Source organism: Hippocampus comes, unplaced genomic scaffold (assembly GCF_001891065.2).
Source record: "Hippocampus comes isolate QL1 unplaced genomic scaffold, H_comes_QL1_v1.1 scaffold1, whole genome shotgun sequence".
NCBI lineage: Eukaryota > Metazoa > Chordata > Actinopteri > Syngnathiformes > Syngnathidae > Hippocampus > Hippocampus comes.
The window spans coordinates 4,005,743-4,025,942 of NW_017805010.1; the positions used below are offsets into that span (position 1 = coordinate 4,005,743).

The window sequence follows — 20,200 nt, forward strand, 5'->3', positions numbered from 1 at the left end:
TGAATATAGTCTGGTGGACTTTTACACCGCAGGTGTCACATTCATTTTAGTCATGGGCCACATGGTAGTTATGATTTCCTTCAGACTTTCCTTTTGACTTTGAAACAATATAAACTTTTCATATAAACTTATTTGTAGTTATATTATTTTCCAAATGTGTTGCACAGAAAGGTCTCAGGAAATAACACTTTTGAACATAAATACAGCATTTGTGTTCAGTGTTCAGCTTGATGACTCATGCAGTTTGTATTGTAGCGCATATAGCCATGACAAATTTCACCAGGCAAAATTTAGAACTATGACATTCCAGAAAAAAATCCACCTGGTGCTTATTATTATTATTATTATGCAAACCTGATGTGCTAGAGAAAAAATAGGGCTGATTTTACTTTTTTTTTTTTTTTTAAATAATACTTTTGAATTTCTAAAACGCTGTCATGAATGCAGTGCACTTTGGTTCGACTTCAGTTCAGCAAGCATTGAAGGATGCCTGCGCTTGTGCTTGCCTGCGTCTTTGGTTTATCGTCCTTTTGGAGCTACAGCTCAACAAGCTGTGAGAAAAGATGATTCACAATTACAAGTGACAGTGGTGAACTACGCTTTTGTGTGAGTTACAAAAAGTGGTATGCAAATTGCATGTAAAGTATAATCGAGGATTTATGAGAGTGGCTGCCCTGTTCACTGTCTACGTGCTGAGTGTGCTGTCAAAGTAAATTTCTTCACTTTGAGTCTTTGCTTTATCATTGTTTTCTTCGATTCAGGGTGACACTTCCAGACCAGAAAGCCTCCCAGCCACCATCCAACCTTTCTCTAAAGTTCATTTTGTGCCTCTTTAGATTGATGCCTTCCAGCACATGCAGCATTTTGTGCAAGGGATGCAGCAGCAAGCCCAGCATGCTATTGCGGCCGAAGACCAAAAACACAAACAGGAGCTTCACAAACTGATGGCAAGGTTTGTCCCCTTTAAATAAACATACTTTTAAAAAAAAGGTGCTTTCTGACCAAATTGTCTACAAATCTCTAATCTAGTCCTCTGTGCTCTTTGACTGACTTGTGGTTTGGTTGATGTGTACTTTATATATGGAAAATTTGTTCGGGAAGTGTACTTGAGATAATAACTGTTCAACTCATTTGCATCACTTTCATTTATTTTCGTAACAGTGTCTGTCTACATTATTAATGCTGCATGGTGTATCCAACTGTCATGCTAATTGAAGAAAAATGTAGCCCTGTGGGGTTTTTTTTCCTGTTTTAAAAAACACTTTCACATTCATTCCCAGGGTCTATTTCAAGGTGAGCCAGATCCTTTGAGTGACTAAATAGTAAACGTTTGCAATGCAAAATTAGCCCTCTTTTGCACTATATCGCGCACAGCTACTCATCAGCAACCCAAACATGGCACCGTGCCGTCAAATGTCGCAGATGCGGTTTGCTTCTTCCACAACGCTGCCGGTTTTTCACCTTCAGGCCTCCCACTGAGTTGCTTGACTGACGGCTCTGGCAGAAAGGTGCAGCTCACTGTGGGGAAACCATGCATAGCATGAACTATTTTTCAAAATGTTGTCAGCTTAACTGCAGCTTTTCAAAAGCCTGACATTCAGATGACTTCCTGTGTTGTCATACGCTGATTACAGAGATTTGATCCTGATTCGGTCTCATGGAAAATGGAATATAAAATCCTGCATTGAAAATTACCCCAGTGATATAGTTCCATTCTTAACTGTCCCACAATTCTAAAATGAAGTTAGGCACTGGAGTATTCATTAAAAAAAAAAAAAAAAAAAACAAACACACACTCTACCTTCACAAGTTAGCACACGTACTGTGAATTCCTATTTTGTAATACAGGTACTGTAAGAAAAGCAAAGAAAGAGCTCAGCAGCTCAACAAAATTAGTTTTTTGTAAATTACAACATGAAGTTAAATGCATTTAAGTGCAACTGTAGAGTATCGTACATTTGTAATATGCAGAACATCTATTACATGATTTATGTTTTGTTTACTGATCACATCCAAAGCTCAGTTGATATATGCAAACGTTTCTGGAGCGGATGGATCTTGGGGGGGCGGGGTAATTGGATTTTTATGCTTTAACATCTGCCCTGAGTTACAATCTTTCTCAACTTCTGACACAAACGCGCAGACATGGATCATTGCTTCTCATTTGTCACACATCGACACAGTGAAGCGTGACAAATTGGAAAAAAAGACCTGGGCTGTTTTTGGAAAAATCGTTTCAACCTCCCAAGAGGGACACTGGTTGTCTGAGGAATGCATGTTAGTAACAACAAGAGTATCTTGTCAGTCAAGGGCTGGTTTCCTACAGACACGCTGACACACTTTAAAGAATACAGGTCTGATGTGCGGTATGGGGCACACCCGGGCGGCTCGGCCCAACACTGTGTGTACACAATCAGGGGGACGTTCTTCCCGCTAGACAAATTCTATCTAGCGTGACTAAGCTTTATAACCTGGTATCACCTCTCCAAATGACACACAGTTTTGATACCCCCGAACATCCAGACACCTCCTGTTATTTTCCCAAAAGTCAAACCTGTTACATTTTCTGCAGTTTAAGGAAACTTTTGCCATTTACACGTGAAGACGTGCTCGCATGGAAAAGCACTCAGGAAAAATTACATAATCTCCTTCAAAACAATTTAGTTTAGGTATTCTGCAAATGGGCCCAAGACTGCTGGATTCTTGATGGAAGGGATGACAACACCATGTGTACAAAGCGCTCAATTTGCTTCAACATGTGTGAGCGTTTTATTCAGCCTTTGCCACACACCAGTAGTTTGCTTGTGAGCGTCTTACCATCCAGAGCTTGATGGATGAAGAGGAATGCAGCAGAGCTCGTTGTAACTGAAGAAAAAGTAGTTTGGATAACTAAGCAGACTCTCTGGTTGTACTCCCAGAACCTTTCAGCACATATGGGAAGTTTTTATTCGTGTTTGATTATTTTTTTAAAAAAATAAATAAATAAAAAATGCCGCCTTGCTTCTCCCAAAGTCAAAACAGAATTGGCTCCTTTTTTTTTTTTTTCATTTTTTTATTAACTGTCCTTCGTACTCTGAATGCAACTTATCAGATATGTTTTGGAAGCTGCGACATGATAATCATGATTATATTCCTCAGTGGGACCATTTTACTGCTCATGCGGTCATGTCATTCAGTGGTTCTAGAAATTGAACATTTCCCTTGTTAAATTAGGAGCAGGAGACCCTGAATCCGCACTCATTTTACAGCATTCAGAACATTTTAGCGATTGAACTTGTTACTGTTGAGCACGGATGACCTCTGACCTCATGTTTCCTATCAGGTCCCCAGCAATTTGGTGTTTTTGTTATCCTACTGAATGTTTTTTTTGAAAAAACATATCATTTAAAATGAGCATTTTTTGGTTTTCTTTATTAGATGCACTGATTTCCGTGACTTTTATTCTTCTTTTTCACAGATGCTTCCTAAAGCTGGGAGAGTGGCAGCTCAGTCTGCAGGGCATCAATGAGAGTACCATCCCCAAGGTCCTGCAGTATTACAGCCATTCCACTGAGCACGACCGCAACTGGTACAAGGTCAGCCCCACCGCTCCTCTTTACATTCTAACCTTTCTCTTTCAACCTCTCCGGCGACAGTTAAAAAAAAAAAAAAAATCTAATCCAGCTCTGTCGGCAGGAGGCTGTCCTTACAGGCAAAAGTCTTAAATGCCTTTCAACACAAACATCTTCAAAAAATGATGTTTAGATTCAGTCAGTTCATGGCCCATTTGTACAGATCAATGAGTGGTTATATTTAGAGTGTATCCTCCAGTGTATCAAAGATTTTACGAAACTGTGGTACAGAGAATTCTTTTTTTTTTTTTTTTTTTTTTTTTTTTTTTTTTTTTTTTTTTTTTTTTTTTTTTGTTTTGTTTTGTTTTTTGGTCCAAGCCAGTGCTTCAGGCTACAGGGATGTTTACATTTTACTCAGCTATCCAGCCTTCTACCATCTGTCCATGCCAACTCCCTTAAGCTTTTAACCTTTTTAATAGGTGGTTGCATAACGCAGCAAACATCACACTCGCTCACACATGTTTGGATAACCAACCAAAACTGGAAAAATGACATCATGAGCCATCATCGTGATGGAAGTCATTTCCAGTTGTTGCCTCCTTCCTTTTTTTTTACCCAGCTTGTACAATCTTTTGGCAGGCCTGGCACGCATGGGCAGTTATGAATTTTGAGGCGGTGCTGCACTACAAACACCAGAGTCAGGCGAGAGATGAGAAGAAGAAGCTGCGGCACGCCAGTGGTGCCAGTGCCAACAGCGAGGCCAGCAACAGCGACAGTGAGGTTGACAGCAACGACCAGAGTCCTGCTCCTTCGCCAGGACAGAAAAAGGTTAATGAGGTGAGAATGGTACAGAATGAAGCTCACATCATAGAGGTCCACTGGCAGTCGAGTGTACTAAAAAAACAAAAAACAAAAACGGAACCTTTGGTTGTACATGATTAATATGTGGTCAACTGAAGTACTTTTCGACTGATTATTCTAAAAAATATTCAAATGATGTTTGCTGGTTTAATATGTTTTAATCCTGCCAAACCGATGTACATGTCCGAAGGAAGTAAATCCAATAGAACCAAAGGGTTTTTTTTTTCCAGTGTAGGTATAATAATTAAGAATTCTGTCCATTGTGCAGAACTGATTGTTTATTCACTTTTCAGTTCTGGTTTGATGCTAGTCCTAACAGGCTCTTATCATTTCGAAACAAGATTTGCAGAAATATGCAAGCGAATACAGTATCACCATTGTGTCATGCATGGTAATGCAACGGTCACATTGAGCACAGTTTGTGTGATCAGCCCTGGAAGCGTGCCGGGCGGCACATTTGAAGCGTCCGAAGCAAAAATTTCGGTGTTGAGCACCTACATACTTCAGCTTGCGCAGAACAAGCACACACACACAGCCAAGTAAAGTTAAAAAAAAAGACACATACACACTGAGAGCTATGTACAACACGGCCAGTTTACTTCACCAGCAAGAACCGAGACAAAAAAAGATGCATGCTGGACGAATTTGGGAGCAGACTGAATTGTGTAAAACTGTTGAACTGTCAACCAAGATAGCATTGAGCAACCTACACAACCACATCCAACCGGTCACCAGATGAAATTTTTTTTAATGTCGGCGGAAGAGAACCCCCCCTCATGTTCGCTCGAAGCAACCCTGGTGTAGTCACCCCCTTATGCTCTGAACCTTGCATGAGTTTGATCACGATCCTGATCATTGGAGTTCTTTTTTTAGATGTTTAGATGTCCTCCAACACACCCAATTCAACTGATCAGGATCATTATCAGGCTCCTGCAGAGCTTGCTGATGAGCTGATCATTTGAATCAGGTGGATTGGAGGAGCGCAACATCTAAAACACGCAGGGTAGTGGCCCTCCACGTTTGGATTTTAACTTTATCCAAACGTGCTGTAGTGGTCTCCCATTACTTCAAGCAACATCATTATATGATGAAATAACAAACTTTTTAACACTCAACAAATGTGAGAAACACAGTTCATAATAATACTCATATAATAATTACAAATGTATTATGTTCCTCCATATTTCTTTCTTTATTTTTCTCTCCAAGACCTTGCTTCTGTACACGGTTCCTGCTGTTCAAGGGTTCTTCCGCTCCATTTCATTGTCCAGAGGAAACAACCTGCAAGACACGCTCAGGTGAGTCAAATAGCTCCGGTACTGTCCTGAATTGTTAAAGCAAGACTTAGGTGAGTTTAAGAGGACATCTAGTGGTTGCTTGTTCTCCTACTCTTCTTTTCGGTCTGTAATAACTAGGCTAACTCTTATATCTTCATCCATCCATTTTCTGTACTGTTTATCCTCACATTCTGTTTTATGGCTGTACTTTTTAGGGTTCTGACTTTGTGGTTTGACTATGGCCATTGGCCTGAAGTAAATGAGGCCCTGGTGGAGGGCATCAAGACCATCCAAATAGATACGTGGCTGCAGGTAAAACTTACACACGTACCATTGTCAGCAGTTCATGGTCAGAACAAGAGTTTTTTTCAGACCTATAGTTTCTCAATCGCCAGTGTAAAAAAAATAATAGGAATGAGTAATAAGTGAACATTTTAAATTTCACTGACAGTCGACCTCCGCTATTCGTGGAAACATGTAATTGTTGCCCAATGCATTGGGGGGGGACTCAATCGCCAGTGTAAAAAAAAAATAATAGGAATGAGTAATAAGTGAACATTTTAAATTTCACTGACAGTCGACCTCCGCTATTCGTGGAAACATGTAATTGTTGCCCAATGCATTGGGGGGGGAAAAAAATCGACCTTCACGTAAAAGCAGTTTCGTCTTGATCAATATGAAGCATTTGATGGCATTTGATTTAACCCTTAATGAATTCTGTACATTTTCAAACAAGTTTTCTCTGTCAATCCCTCAGCTCAAGTTATTTTTTGAAGGCGACTATTGAGGTGAAAACTATATAATTTAGTGCTCATCTTCGTATTTCCTATTCAGGTGATCCCACAGCTCATTGCTCGGATTGATACTCCTCGTCCTCTGGTGGGTCGCCTCATCCACCAGTTGCTAACAGACATTGGGAGATATCATCCACAAGTAGGTTTGCACTTCTACTGCTAAATGAGCTCCCCCTTTTTGTCCTGAAACAATATATAAAGCAATAACCATTGCTAAACTACGAACCGTTCCTCTCCAGGCGTTGATCTACCCACTAACTGTGGCCTCAAAATCTACCACCACGGCTCGCCACAATGCTGCAAATAAAATCCTGAAAAACATGTGTGAACACTGCAACACTCTGGTTCAGCAAGCCATCATGGTATGGACACAATTGTATTTTTTACTTAAACAATGCATATATGAATTGTGACATCATCATCAAAGTATTTTTGACTAAGCTGTTGAATGACAACCGCATATTTTGGTGGTATGAGTCATTATTCTGTTGTCTATACTTTTGTGTCCTTCATCCAGGTTAGCGAGGAGCTCATCCGAGTTGCCATCTTGTGGCATGAGATGTGGCACGAGGGCCTCGAGGAGGCTTCACGTCTCTACTTTGGGGAGCGCAATGTCAAGGGCATGTTTGCTGTGCTGGAACCTCTGCACGCCATGATGGAGAGGGGGCCGCAGACCCTGAAAGAAACGTCATTTAATCAGGTCTGTGTCTGGCTCCCCTCTTCATCGTAACACCAGAAAGTACACCTAGTTCTGACCTCATGACAAAAAAAAAATATATATCACGGGCACCATAAAAATGAAAGAATTCAAAACGAAGGTTATTAATCAAGCAACGTTCAAGGATTAAATCACTTATTTTTATTCATGCTAAAGGCTTATGGCAGAGACCTGATGGAGGCTCAGGATTGGTGCAGGAAGTACATGCGCTCTGGAAATGTGAAGGACTTGACACAGGCCTGGGACCTTTACTATCATGTGTTCAGACGCATCTCCAAACAGTTGCCACAGGTAAGCAAAGCTGCGCCAACACGAATGTCTTATGACCAATTCTGACTTTCTCAGCTATTTTATATTCTACACATGTAAGTTACCGTACAGTGCAATGCAGTCTCTCGACTATGCTGATAAGTTTTCAGCAAATCAGAGAAAAGTGATTATCAGTGCGTGACCTACATTTTCGTTGCTGGATTGATGATGTGTGTTGCACTGCTATGATGTCACATTCTTTACTCGGGTGACAGAGCTGTTACTATTCCATCTACAGTACACTCACAAGCTAGATCAGGACCAACCAGTCCAATCTGTATCATCATGGCTAACTGAACTCCACTGTTTGGTGAAAATCCAGCTTTTTACTTACGAAAAATATGACAGAATAGGAAAAAAAAAATCCCTTCGCTCATACCGGTTTCGGTGGAGGGCACTGGTCTTGCCTCTAGAGTTTCACACTAGCGGCATTTACATGGAGTCTTGTGTTCCAATTAAAGTGAAACCGCAAACCAACAGAATGAAAATGCTCCATGTAAACACCTCAATTGGAATAAAAAGGCCCAATCCCAATGGAATTTGTTTTGAATTCACAGAGCGGGTATATTTCTTTAGCCAATCTAAACAAACTTCACGTAAACACTTCAATCAACATTTCAAACGACTTTTTGCACGGTGGGGGCTCGTCATGACCGCAGACTTTGAAGTGCACAGCTGCCACTGGTTCCATTATTTGTACTATTTTAATCAATGACAGCATAATCAATTAGTTGGGTTTTTTATCCTATTAAATTAGCCTTTGAATGTATTTTTGGCGTGGTGGTGTGTTGATGTGAGTATGCACTGTGCAAAGGCATATCATAGCAGTGTAAGGTATAGTACAACTTGAACAAAGCAGTGACTGAGGACTCAAACAAACTGTCTTCTTTTTTTCCTGAAAAGTTGTCATTTTGACAGTACACGGATTCTGCCCGACAGCGATGATATACTTGAGGCATTGGTGGCAGTTGCAGTTTTGATCATTCATCCATCCATCCATTCCCTACACCGCTTATACTCAAAAGGGTTGCAGGTACAGTATGCAGTACAGTAGGCTATCCCAGATGACTTCAGGCCAGGGTACACCCTGAAATGGTCCCGAGCCAGTCACAGACCACACATAGATAAGACAATTTATAGTCTTCAGTAAACCTACCATGCATGGAATGTGAGAGGAAACCGGAGTACCCAAAGAAAACTCGCGCAGTCATGGAGAGAACATGCAAACCCCACACAGGAAAGCTGGAGCTTGAATTTGAACCTATGAACTCTGCGCTGTGAGACAGATGTGCTAACCAGTGCAGCTTTTTTTCCCATATGGTACAAAAAGAAGCTTCCTCTGCTGCATCATCAGACCATCTCATTAACTGATCCTCTCAAAATTCTATGCAGCTTACTTCTCTGGAGCTGCAGTATGTTTCTCCTAAATTGCTGATGTGCCGCGACCTGGAACTGGCCGTCCCGGGCACCTATGACCCCAACCAGCCAATCATTCGCATCCAGTCCATCGCGCCGTCCCTGCAGGTCATCACCTCCAAGCAGCGCCCACGAAAACTCACCATTATGGGTAAGGATTATCGGCAGTTTGCTTTAGTTTGTCGGGTTTGAGAAAAAGGTTTGTGATTCTTTGGCTTAACTTTAACTTGTCCTAAAATTGTATGAGCACAGATGTCAAACTGCACAAGAGTTACACACGTGTACACACACATGCACACAAACATCGATCCATCCATTCTCTTAAACTGCTTAATCGTCACGAGGGTCGTGGGCGTGCCGGAGCCTATCCCAGCTGTCTTCGGGCAGTAGGTGGGGGACAACCTGAACCTGTTGCCAGCTAATCGCAGGGCACACAGAGACGAATAACCGTTCACGCTCACAATCACACCTAGGGACAAGTTAGAGTGTTAAATTAGCCTGCCATGCATATTTTTTGGAATGTGGGAGGAAACTGGAGTACCCAGAGAAAACCCACACAGACACGGGGAGAACATGCATTGGGAGGCGGACATGCTAACCAGTTGACCGGTGTGCCGTCTCACATAAATCAGCAACCTAGTGACCATGACATGCCACCAAATCCAGTCGAAGCAAAGGGCTTCCTACGTCTAAAAGAATGTGTGTGCATGGCTTAACTCACTTTATCATACTTCCTTGACTTCACATCAAGATGCGCCAAAGCAAAACGGGTATCGCTTTGGCCTGAGCACAGCAGCAGCAGCTTTTTTTTTTTTTTTCAGGGAATATTAGAAGATAGTTATTTGCCAGTTCATTGGACATGTAAAAGACAATTACCAATGGCAAGTGTGATTGCTGAAGTTCGTTATGTTGAGAATAACAGTTTTGAGAAGGGCACTTCACTTGAGATCAGAGTCTGCCTTGGGTGTAGCTCTCCTGCTGTGACTATGATTCTAAAATACTAAGGGGGGAAAAAAAACATGCAAGTCACAAATGCCTAACTGTGAGTGCACCGCAGTTCGCTTACATAAAATTAAAAGTTGACTGGGAATATACAGCTGGAAGTGATGGTGTTCATGTCAAGAGACTCGTCTTCCAAATTAGTCACGTCCTTCTGCATATTAGTTCCTTCTCGAAATTAAAGGTCAGTATTGTGTTATGATTAAGTTATTTTTACACTTGTATTACAGTTACAAATGTTCATGTTACTTAAAAAAGTGCCCGTGTAGTAAATGGTTTAAGATGGCCAATGGTGGAATTTCTATTCTTTCCTCGAAGTAAATTTTGATTCCAACTCCGAACAGCTGGAGGTGAATCAAAATTGCAGAACAGATTGTTTGACATTAACAGTTCCATCATCGTAGTGATAAAAATTTCCATTTGCACATAAATCAGACTTCTTCCCTAATACCAATTTTGGACAACAATTTGGAGGCATAAATAAATAACAGCGAGACTATCCCATTTGCTGTGCTGTATGGTGAGAAATATCACACTGAAAGGCCTTTAAAAAAATTGCCACGCCACCGTAAAGTCACCTTGTCTCGAAGCCAAATCACGCTGCTATTAATCACAAACGCTGCACTTTACCTCCCACTTTGCACTGGGCAGCGTCGTACCTCGTTCTCATGTTGCGCCCTCAGTGATACACAACGCGCGCTGTAAAAGATGAAAGGCAATAAATCAACTGACCTCTGGAGCAAGACATCAGATTAAGACCTGTCACCCGCTACGGGGCTCCGAGATTTTACTGTCAGACCTCTCTGGCGGCGGGAAACGCGTTGCATCGCTTGGATGGTCTTGAGGAGCAAACAACTATACAAATCTAATATTAAAGCTTGAGCACAAATTACTCTCCGAGAACCACAATCATGCAGCCACAACTCTTTCAAACTGTAGGACTTTTAAAGTGATCTCAGTGATCCCTCCTTGAAGTCTAGTCTATATTCATGATATGGAAACTTGGCCATCTTTTTTCCAAAAGGACATTAACATATAGAGGCAGTTGAAGAATGATTCGTCTTGCACTCAGGTAACGTCATCAATGTTGTGTTTTGTGGCTCCCTCTGCAGGTAGCAACGGCCATGAGTTCATGTTCCTGTTAAAGGGCCACGAGGACCTCAGGCAGGATGAGAGAGTCATGCAGCTATTTGGTCTGGTCAACACGCTGCTCGCAAACGACCCCGCCTCTTTGCGCAAGAACCTCAGGTAGGCTAACTGCCGTCGCGTATTCATGCACAGTAGCATCTTTGTCGAAAACCCATCCCTCACGGAATTAATATTTGTTATCCTTCATGTGTCGCACACGTTAGCATCCAGCGCTACGCAGTGATCCCTTTGTCCACAAACTCAGGCCTGATCGGCTGGGTGCCCCACTGTGACACCCTGCACGCTCTCATTCGAGACTACAGAGAAAAGAAAAAGATCCTGCTGAACATTGAACATCGCATCATGCTCAGGGTATGTAATCACTGCCTGAAGTCCTTTTTCCTCAAAACTGTTAGCGAAAGGGACCGATCCTAGAATGGGTTTCAAGTTTGCTGATGTCGGCAGCTTTCCTCATTTTATGTTTCTCAGTGAATAATTCACAAATGTTGAGCATATAATGATTTATGTCATGCAATTCTTTCTTGCCAAGGTTCGCCACAGTGTCATTTTAGTTTCTTCTATTTTAAATTCAAAAGCCAGTTTTTATCATTTTTGAAACCCCCTTTGTTTGTTATCAATTCCACATTTGGCATCGTTTAGTTTTAGCTTGACAATAAGTCATAATCCGAGCTGCATTTATGTCGTGTCTTTCATGGGACTCGGTGACTGCGCATCCATCACCCGATGGGTGTTTTTGGAATTCAGGAAGAATTTGATTGGGGTTTGTTTGTTTTTTTTCCTCTATTAGAATCGACTTGAAACCTGTGAGCTGTTATCCGTCAACTTCGCAAAAGGGCCAGGGAAATTTTAATCATACCATATCGGAACTGGTGATTCATCACTGTTATGTCATATATGCAAATGTTCCCATTGTTACAGTTGTCCTAAAGTGCCTTCATTGCCTTTAACCTCCTAAGAGCATAATGCTTACCGAAACACATGATCGTTTTTATGTGTTTTTTTTTTTTGTTTTTGTTTTTTTTTTTTGTTTGTTTGTTTTATTTATTTATTTTTTTGTCATGGCGTCACCAGTGTGTTGAATTACAGCCTGTATTGATTTGTTTTTCGCATTTGCCCCCAACACCTACGTACCGGTCCTTAAATTCAGAGAGCAACACTGAGGCGCAAACACATTTGCACAACAAATTATCATTCATTTTGTACAATGCAGATTTATGTTTAATTAAGCAAACACATGGCCTTCACTGTTTCTGCCATCTGTTGTTTTGAAATGACAATTTTACCCAAAAAAAAAAAAAAAAAAGACACCAACTGCTAACTAAAGGTTACATTTCAAATAGATTCATCAAAACACAAGATGCTATTTACATTCATTTGTTGTCTAATAAAGACTAATCCATCTTAAACGAAGATGCATTTGGACTCCTTAATTGCTTTGTGCCGCACGATTTTCTTTTGATAGTATAAAAAAGGAATTGAAAGAGATTTTGCAACAATGTAATGTCCCAAGCGTTACGATATCTAATTAACAAATAGTCAATAACAATAAACCAGCATCTAGTTTCAGCCAATAGAGTGAGACATTAAAACATTTAAAAAAAAAAAAATTTTTTTTTTTTTTTGGCTTCATGATATTCGCTGATTTGATTTTGCTCGTAATTCATTTGTTCAAAAATGGAAGAAAAAAAAAAGAAAGGGATCAAATCAAAGGTGTGCTTTATTTAATTGTATACCAAGGCGAATTTGAGACTGGTGAGGCTCACAGAAGTGTGCTCCAGGGCCTGCTGATGATGCATAGAGTGGCGTTGCGGTCGGTGCAGGAGCTATTTTATCAGAAACCAGCTTGTTGTTGTTTTTCTTTTGTTTCTTTGGAGAGCCTATCTAGAATAACTCTTCTTGGAATCTTCCCTGGAACGGATGTACACATGATTCCCCATGTAGTTTTTTTGTTTGTTTGTTTTTGCAGTCCTTGAGGTTTTGTTTTGTTTTGTTTTTTTTGGAAAGTTTTACTTGGTGCCCTTCAGCTTAGTTGCTTGGCTCTTTTTCTTCTTCAGCTGAATAGCTGGGTAGTGCTGTAGCTGTTTCTGGGAAGGCTTTGATGGTTTCCGGTGTTATTCCGTCCAACCCTTGTGCTTTGGGATCCTGCAGTTGTTTTATATCCTTTTTTTTTTCTTGGTTTTTTTTTTGTTTTTTTTTTTTGTACTTGTTTGTGAAGTGCTCTGCCCCTTGTCCTTAATTGTTCCTTCCTTTTGAGTAGTTTTCCTTCCTCGACTCATTTTGGTCTGTCGAGGACTCTAGGTTTTTGTAATTACTCGTTCATATCCGTGTTACATTGTAGTTTTGGTGGGTTGATTGGCTGAGTCTTCGGCCTGGGTTGCAAGGTTACTGATGAGCTCTCTTTTGTCTTCCTTGATTCTCCTTTTCACTTTGCTAGGGAGTATTCAAGCTGTGCTTTTTGCTTTTGTAGCTATTTTTTGATTGCGTCCTTCGCTTTTTCCCTGAGTTGGCAGTTTCTGCAGAGTGTCCCCTGATATTTCTTCCATATTCTTTCTCATCCTTTTTCCGCATGTCTTCACATGCCCCACTCCAAGCTCTCAATGCTTTGCCACTATTGAGCCGTGCTCCGTTCTTCTTCCAGTTGACCTAGCAGGCGGAATAGGTTGCAATTTCCCTCTGATGTTTTTGAGCCTGGACATGGCTGAGTTGAATGTTCCGCTGTTTGTTTGTTTTTGTTGTTGTTTGTATTTTTTTACTGCAGAAAAAAAAATTACACTTAACCTCTTCAAGATTTGTTCGTGATGTTTTGCTGATGGAAATCTGATCAATGTAATTTTCAGTTTTGTGATCCGAGCAAACCATGCCATTTTGTGGACCATTTTGTGAGGAAAGACAATGCTTCCTATGACCAAGTTTTGAAAAAGCACAGAAAGATTTTAATTGTCTGCCACTGATTTTAATTCCCCACTTGACAACATTGCCCACTCTTTGCTCCTTTCTCATGTTATCTTGACCTATTTTGGAACTGAAGTTTCATGTCAGTATAATGTATTTTGTCTTTTGTTAATGACCTATTTTAAGCATTCATATAAATTGTGTTTTTGCTGCTGCGCTGCCTTGTTTGTTGGTGCGTAGCACTGGATTCTGGTGATTTTCTTGGTTGGGGTGAAAAGTCATGCAGTGGTTGGTTTTTCTTCCAGATGGCGCCTGACTATGACCACCTGACACTGATGGAGAAAGTGGAGGTGTTTGAGCACGCAGTCAACAACACTGCCGGGGATGACCTGGCAAAGCTTTTGTGGCTAAAGAGCCCCAGTTCGGAGGTGAGATGCTCTGCTTCTTTTTTTTTTTTTTCTTGTTGGCAGCACTGGCAAGGATAAATGAGTGGACATGATCTTTTCAGCATCGGCCCTCACTGGTTCAAGGGTGAAATGTCAAGGACACTTGACAAACACATCTAAAATAAGAAACGCTGCAATAAAAGAGGAACTATTGTAGGACAAGGAAAGTGTCATTGAAGGCACCGTGCCTCACTTTAATAAGTAGCCCTGCAGCTGCAATTTTTATTAGTTTGTGAACCTCTGCAAATGCTCAGAGATTAGGTGTTGAGAAAAAAAAGGCCTTTTATCTTGTTTGTCATCTTGCACAGCTCATTTAGACATTTTGTAACCCAGTCATAATTTCTCCTGCAGGTGTGGTTTGATAGGAGGACGAATTATACTCGCTCCTTGGCTGTAATGTCAATGGTCGGCTACATCCTGGGACTGGGCGACAGGTGGACTCATCGACAAGATCAAAGTTACCATTGTTCAACATTGTTTTGAAAGGAGATTATGTTTCTGTTCTTCACAGACATCCGTCGAACTTGATGTTAGATCGGTTAAGTGGAAAGATCCTCCATATAGACTTTGGAGATTGTTTTGAGGTAAGAGGAATTTATTTATGCAACATGCACGCATCATACAATTATTTTGGCCCCAATATTAACCAGGATTACATTCATCAGGTCGCCATGACTCGAGAAAAATTTCCTGAAAAGATTCCCTTCAGATTGACAAGGATGCTGACCAATGCCATGGAGGTAACCGGCACAACATCTTCATCTGTATTTAGCCTTTGGTCGCAAATACTGGACTCATCTAGAATTGATTTGTCCTGACAGAAAACTGCGATTGTGTACAACGTTTGTGTTTGCGGCCAGTAATTTGCGTGTTTTTGACTGTGCGCAAGGTGACAGGCTTGGACGGTAACTACCGAATCACATGCCACACGGTCATGGAAGTGCTGAGGGAGCACAGAGACAGTGTCATGGCCGTGCTGGAGGCCTTCGTCTACGACCCGCTGCTCAATTGGAGACTCATGGACAGTAAGGAACCATTTAGGACAATTTAACATCGTCCTCCGTGGTTTCAGCATTTTCTTGCGGAAGCATACAGTATGTTCTATTAAAGAAACAAAAATGCACGTTGGCACTGAAATAACGTGAGATAAATTGACATTGATGGAAAAAAAAATCAATATTGACAAGGCACAAAGCTTCTGGGAGAAACTCCTTCAGCCCCATGCTTACAAATGTAAAAAAATGAAGCGCACGAAGAAAAAGAACAAACACCGAAGACATCCGATTTTATTGTTACTTTTTTAATGTATGCTACTATTTCGTACCAAACTATTTCGAACTGTAGTATGAGAAGTCCTGCTTTGTACAGCATCTCCCAAACGTGTTAATAAGTTACCTAGTTTCATTCTTAAGAAGAAAAAAAATCAACATAAATAAAGATATAACTCTTTGAGCGAGCTACATCACAAATAGAAATTGCGGTGTGCGGATTTGATGCGTTTTGACGGCAGTCTGGCTCAGTGTGACCGTTTTCTCTGCCTGTGACAGAATGACAGATGATTACTTTATGAAATAATGTCTCTCAACTGCAAGGCTGGACAAAGGAAACAGGATTTAGGCGCTTTAATGGAAGGCTGGCAGGCATTGTCGTGACACAAAGCATTTCAAGTACAAATTTCTCCTTTTCCTTCAATTTTCAAGGTCATTTCAGGCAACAGAACAGATTCACAGAACAGATGGTGACGTACTATTAGATAAAAAAAAATTGTTGTCAGATAAAGAGTGATGAGGTTGGAATTGGTCAATCACATATGCATTGATATATGTATCCTTCCCCATCATGTTCACTGTAAATTAGGCTTTTTGTTTCAAACCTAAGTCTAGGAAGCTGTAGCCCTTCATTTAAAAAAAAAAGTTTGAAGAGCAGATTTAAAAGGAAATGTATCAATGTGAAAATTGGGACTTTTTGGTTCTGCTCTTTAATTATGATTGGGTGTTTCTTTCTGTAAATACAAATGAATGGTGCACTGCTAATTGTAACTGTCTGTAGTCCAATAATAACTTCTTTTTTTTTTTTTTTTAACAGCAGAAAAATCTTTCCACCTGACTGTGTTTTTTTTGACTCAGAAGTAGAATTCACAGCACTTTTTTTCAACAAAACAAACTAAAAGCCAAGTTGTTGTGGTCATCGCTAACAAACATGATTTGCCCCCCCCAGCTAACACAAAAGGCAACAAGCGCTCACGCACGAGGACAGACTCGTACACGGCGGGTCAGTCTGTAGGTGAGTCACCGGTGTTGCTTGAATTTGTACAAAAATGCCCTCCCCTCCCCCACACTCCCCTGACAGTGTTCTGTCCTCTTACGCAGAAGCCCTTGAGGGAATAGAAATGGGTGAAGCTACGCACAAGAAACCAGGGACCACAGTGCCTGAATCCATTCACTCATTCAGTGAGTTGTTGCCTTTTCACACTTTATTTGCTCTTGTTTTGATTGTCGAACGAGGCCACTTCTGCCCACTGCTTCGCCAACGCACTTTGATACCTTTGCAAGAGTCTGAGATTTGAAATTTCTAGTCAATAACTCTTTGTCTGTGTCAGTTGGCGATGGCTTGGTGCAACCCGAAGCCCTCAACAAAAAAGCCATTCAAATTATCAACAGAGTGCGAGATAAACTGACAGGTAAGTTCTGCAGCCTTCAACCAGTCAGCTTCAGGTTCCACACTTAACGGTCACAATCACACTTCTTCAATGACAAATCAATGTCAATATGAAATGAAACATGCAAAAACAAAAATGATCACCCTTCTAACTTCATGGCATTTCACACAATAAACAGACACACACAGACTGTGTGCTTTTTCCTCCTGGCCACTTTAACTGTGAAGGAAATGATGCTTCAAGTGTCTCCGTTTATTTTCTTTCTTACTTGGCCTCAGAGAAGGCTGGTGTTGAAGTACCTGGCCTTTCTTTGGCCGATCCAAACAAATGGAATTTTGCATTTTAACCCTTTGAGGGACAGCGGTCACTACAGCGGACAGCTTATCATGTCATCAGGTTACAGGGCGCACGAAAGGGTTAATGTGACTGTGATCCCTCCAGGTCGAGACTTCTCTCATGACGAGACGCTGGATGTGCCAACGCAAGTAGAGCTTCTGATCAAGCAGGCCACGTCCCATGAGAACCTGTGCCAATGTTACATTGGATGGTCGGTACCACTGTTTGTTTCCACGCCTGCTTTTTGTGTGTTTGTTTGTTTGTCTACAATCGGCAGTGTCATTGCCAGGATAGTTGCCATTGTCTGTTGTAGCCATAATGATGAAAACGGTGAAAGTGAACACACTCCTGTTAATCTAGTTTAAAAAGTACTGTAAGTACGTAGTTGTGATCATCATTGTTTGTAAACCCTGTGAAACACTTTTACCCGGCTTGTTCATAATATCATTTTTGTCATCTCTCTTTAGGTGTCCCTTCTGGTGAAGAACCATTTTTGGGAGCCATTTTTTACACTCGACATTCTTAACAATGAATTATGAAGACACATTCTCAAACTCAACCGTCACACTAATTCCTAGACGAAACTGTACAGTTGTGCCTTGAAAGTCGATCACAATCTGTTCTGTGACATTGATGAACTTCAGTTAGGTCGATTTTTAAAGCAACATTTCCCAAAGAGAGAATTGCATCTGGAACAATTTTCTAGAGTCCAAACTGTTACCATTATGAACTCTTGGTTGTAAATGTCATTTTAAAAGAGACATTATGAATTATTATGAATTGAAAACAGTTCCCAGACGTCTTAACGTTTGTGTTATGCTCACATCAATGATCAAGAATTATGGACATCATTTTACTGCTTATATTGGAGAAAGAACTAATTGCTGAATTTGAGCCCAGTTAAACGGAGGACATCGGCAAACACCCTCGTAACGTTGAAATTGGCTTGTTGTAGGGGCAGAGCTGTTTCATGAAGTTTTCCAGCCCTCATCCTACCCTGCTTACCCATCGGCCAAATTTAAATTGACAGTTTGTTAAATTGACGACTATTGACCTTCCTGCCAAGTTTTGGAAAATGGGCTGTACTCAGCGGTGTATCTGGAAAGAAACACCGCACTTGATTTTTTTGTAGTTTGTTACAGCCTCATTCCAACATGGAATAATTTGTTTCCCTCAAAATTCTCCACACAACACCCTATAATGATGTGAAATAGAAAAAAAAAGTTTTGTTTTTTTGTTGGGTTTTTGGCAGGGCTTTTTGGTGACAATTTCTTAAAAATAAAAAAACTGAAACAAATGACATCTACATAGAATAAGTAATGACAGCTTTTGCCACAAAGCTCAAAACTGAGCTCAGGTTTCCATTGAGCATCCTTGAGAGGTTCCTACATCTTAATTGGAATCCATCTTTGGTAGATTCAGTTGATTTGGCTTCATTTGGAAAGGCATGCCTCTGTTGATAGTATATAAGGTCCCATTGGTGAAGGTGGACCTCACATAGTGAAAATCTGCGCCTAACTGACAACCATAGAAATGCATTGTGGAGAAAGGACGTTGTAGCCCCAAAATAATCAAAATTAATCACATTAATAATTTTCCATATATTCCCTTCACATAACATTTGAACTATATTGTCATACACGTATCAACAATATTTGAAACAGCTCAACACTTGTTAAACACTCTTAATTTTAGCTCATGGCAGCTAGCCGGAGAAGCTAAAATCGCAATTTCCACCTTCACTCAGTGTTCTCCAAAATGTCGGTTGTACTCCAAATTTCAACTTTGGAGTTCCCCACTGTCTGTTTTTACACAGTGTAGCTTTTGCTCTTTCAGTCCTTTTTCCCTCTACTGTGGAGCATTGTGGTCTCTTTCCATGGCATGTTTTTGGGGGGAAAAGCTACTTCCAAGCTCAGTTTTTACCCGATTATCCTAATTTAAGTGTACATGCTGCGAGCCCCCCAGCAATAACTCCTGGCTAACAGTTTTCTACTTTGGCCATTTTGACAGCAACACAATTTTACTTTGCACGCTAGATGCTTCTTAGACACCCAGTTGTGTGGTCATGTCGTACGTTAATTGATTAATGTGACGTTTCAGTACAAAGGTTCGCCTTTTTATGAACTTCAAACTCAATGTGTAATCCATGACATGATATGAATGAAACTTGAAATCCTCATGACACGCTGTATAGGCATTGTGTGCCATTAAACATGTACAGACACGCTTTTGGCCTTGTGTTTTGTTCATTTGGCCACCGTTTGTGCTCTCAATTAAGGAAAATGAAGGCTTGCGCATTTTAGCCGCAGGCAGATTTGCTGCTATCCTTCCTCTTGTTTTTCTTTTCTTGCCCACAGAGGGCACTCTGACTCCTAATAAGACCGTCCTCCCTCCGTCTTTGGCAAAAGAGGATGTTGTGATCAGGCTGCAGATAGACGACGAAATGTTCTTTGGAAAGCTGAGCAGTCCTGGGATGCATATGCTGTTGCACATTTGGCCCAGAAAAGAGATTAGATGACTTGTCTAACAGCAGCGACACAGTGTTTACCCTCGTCCCAAAGCCAAATTGCCGGTGTTTTATATGTCCCCCCGTTGTTGTTCCCTCTCTATCTCCCACGTTCTCCTTTTGTAGGTTAATTACTTATTGATAGTTACGGATTACAGATCAACAAAAAGCAGCCCATTGATCTCTTCCCTCACCTCTGCAATGTCACACTCTACACATTGGGACAGAGCCCTCGTGATTATCTGTTCCCATCGACCCATTCCTCTTTATTTTCCTCTCCTCTGTTT

At 40.9% G+C, this 20,200-nt stretch overlaps 1 protein-coding gene across 1 annotated transcript in view; it reads left to right on the forward strand.

Annotated features, from left to right (window-relative positions):
- Positions 1-19,634, forward strand: part of mtor (mechanistic target of rapamycin kinase) — a 72,656-nt gene extending 53,022 nt beyond the window's left edge. Inside the window, exons 37-58 of the mRNA XM_019863058.1 lie at positions 837-952; positions 3,458-3,575; positions 4,191-4,388; positions 5,622-5,710; positions 5,905-6,001; positions 6,524-6,622; positions 6,723-6,845; positions 7,001-7,183; positions 7,358-7,492; positions 8,903-9,077; positions 11,038-11,173; positions 11,278-11,425; positions 14,272-14,394; positions 14,764-14,846; positions 14,924-14,996; positions 15,078-15,152; positions 15,302-15,437; positions 16,630-16,695; positions 16,782-16,862; positions 17,012-17,092; positions 17,513-17,618; positions 17,875-19,634. Coding sequence (XP_019718617.1) covers positions 837-952; positions 3,458-3,575; positions 4,191-4,388; positions 5,622-5,710; positions 5,905-6,001; positions 6,524-6,622; positions 6,723-6,845; positions 7,001-7,183; positions 7,358-7,492; positions 8,903-9,077; positions 11,038-11,173; positions 11,278-11,425; positions 14,272-14,394; positions 14,764-14,846; positions 14,924-14,996; positions 15,078-15,152; positions 15,302-15,437; positions 16,630-16,695; positions 16,782-16,862; positions 17,012-17,092; positions 17,513-17,618; positions 17,875-17,890 — 2,457 coding nt within the window. The 3' untranslated portion in view covers positions 17,891-19,634. The remainder of the gene's footprint in view (positions 1-836; positions 953-3,457; positions 3,576-4,190; positions 4,389-5,621; positions 5,711-5,904; positions 6,002-6,523; positions 6,623-6,722; positions 6,846-7,000; positions 7,184-7,357; positions 7,493-8,902; positions 9,078-11,037; positions 11,174-11,277; positions 11,426-14,271; positions 14,395-14,763; positions 14,847-14,923; positions 14,997-15,077; positions 15,153-15,301; positions 15,438-16,629; positions 16,696-16,781; positions 16,863-17,011; positions 17,093-17,512; positions 17,619-17,874) is intronic.
- Positions 19,635-20,200: the final 566 nt, after the last annotated feature.